We start from the raw sequence: 1,142 nt of genomic DNA, 5'->3' as shown, positions 1-1,142 counted from the left end.
GAATGTCTTCACCTTACAAACGTGATGTGCAAATTTATATACAACCACTTTTTTTTTTTTCCCCATGGAACCCAAAACTCCGTACCCCGAACCACTGTCAGAGATACAAACATGTATAAAGTGCTAACACTTAAGCATGTTTCCAACAACTTCACAACATAGTTTGAAGTTCAGAACAGGCACTGTAATAGTTCACTGGGTAGATTGTCACTGGGTGCGGTGTGACAGAGAGAAAAGTCACTCAGACATCACTGGGGGACCGGGAGCGAAAGGACACTTTAGCCTGGAAGCAGCCACAGAAAAGCACCCACATGGACCTCTGGATTTCCTGGTTTCTGTAGGCGTAAATGATGGGGTTGATCATGGAGTTGTAGGTAGCAGGTAGAAGTGTGGCGTACGTGTACACGGAAGGGTAGTTGGGATCCCCCACTACACAGTAGATGACAAAAGGCAGCCAGCTGGCTCCGAAAGTCCCGAGGATTATAGCGAGGGTAGAGACCCCTTTTTTGGTGGCAACATAGTGTGAAGCAGTGAGAAAGTGCTGCTGGAGAGCTATCTGGTGGGCATGCCTGCAAACAATCTTGCAGATCTCGATGTAGAGATGGAGCATGATGAGGAAAATGAGAAAGAAAGAGGCGGACAGCAGCGTCACATTGCTCTTGGTCAAGGGTCTGACGACGCTGCAGGCGGCACGGTCGCGGAGGCAGTTCCAGCCCAGGACGGGCAGCAGCCCCAGGCAGAGGGAGACCCCCCAGGCGCCCGCCAGCATGGTGTGGGTGCAGAGCACCGTCCTCTCCGAGTAGTAGGTGAGGGCGTTGTAGAGGGAGAGGTAGCGATCGACCGTGATGGCCAGCAAGCTACTCACGGAGGCAGCGAAGGAGGCGACGAGGAAGCCCACCGTCAGCAGGCTGACCGTCTCGGAGCGGATCACGTACTGGAAAACGAAGTTGAGGATGAGGCCGAGGCCGGCCGGGAGGGCAGCCGCCGCCAGGCTGCCCACCAGCACGAACATGGGGGTGCGCAGGGCGGGCGAGTAGCAGATGATGGCCACCACCAGGGCGTTCTCGCAGGCGATGGCGGTGCCGGAGACGCAGAGCATCACGTCCCAGGGGTTGAGGGCGGCGGGCGCGGGGGGCCGCGAC

General features: G+C 56.5%; 1 protein-coding gene across 1 annotated transcript; it reads right to left on the bottom strand.

Annotated features, from left to right (window-relative positions):
- Positions 1-241: 241 nt before the first annotated feature.
- LOC104154734 (G-protein coupled receptor 6-like) lies at positions 242-1,135 on the bottom strand (the record flags this gene model as incomplete). The annotated part of the gene is made up of 1 exon (XM_009696008.1): positions 242-1,135. A coding segment is annotated over one exon (894 nt), but the record flags the coding sequence as incomplete, so codon positions are not given.
- Positions 1,136-1,142: the final 7 nt, after the last annotated feature.

Source organism: Cariama cristata, unplaced genomic scaffold (genome assembly GCF_000690535.1).
Source record: "Cariama cristata isolate BGI_N322 unplaced genomic scaffold, ASM69053v1 scaffold12962, whole genome shotgun sequence".
Classification (NCBI taxonomy): domain Eukaryota; kingdom Metazoa; phylum Chordata; class Aves; order Cariamiformes; family Cariamidae; genus Cariama; species Cariama cristata.
This window is presented reverse-complemented; position numbering and strand designations above follow the sequence as displayed.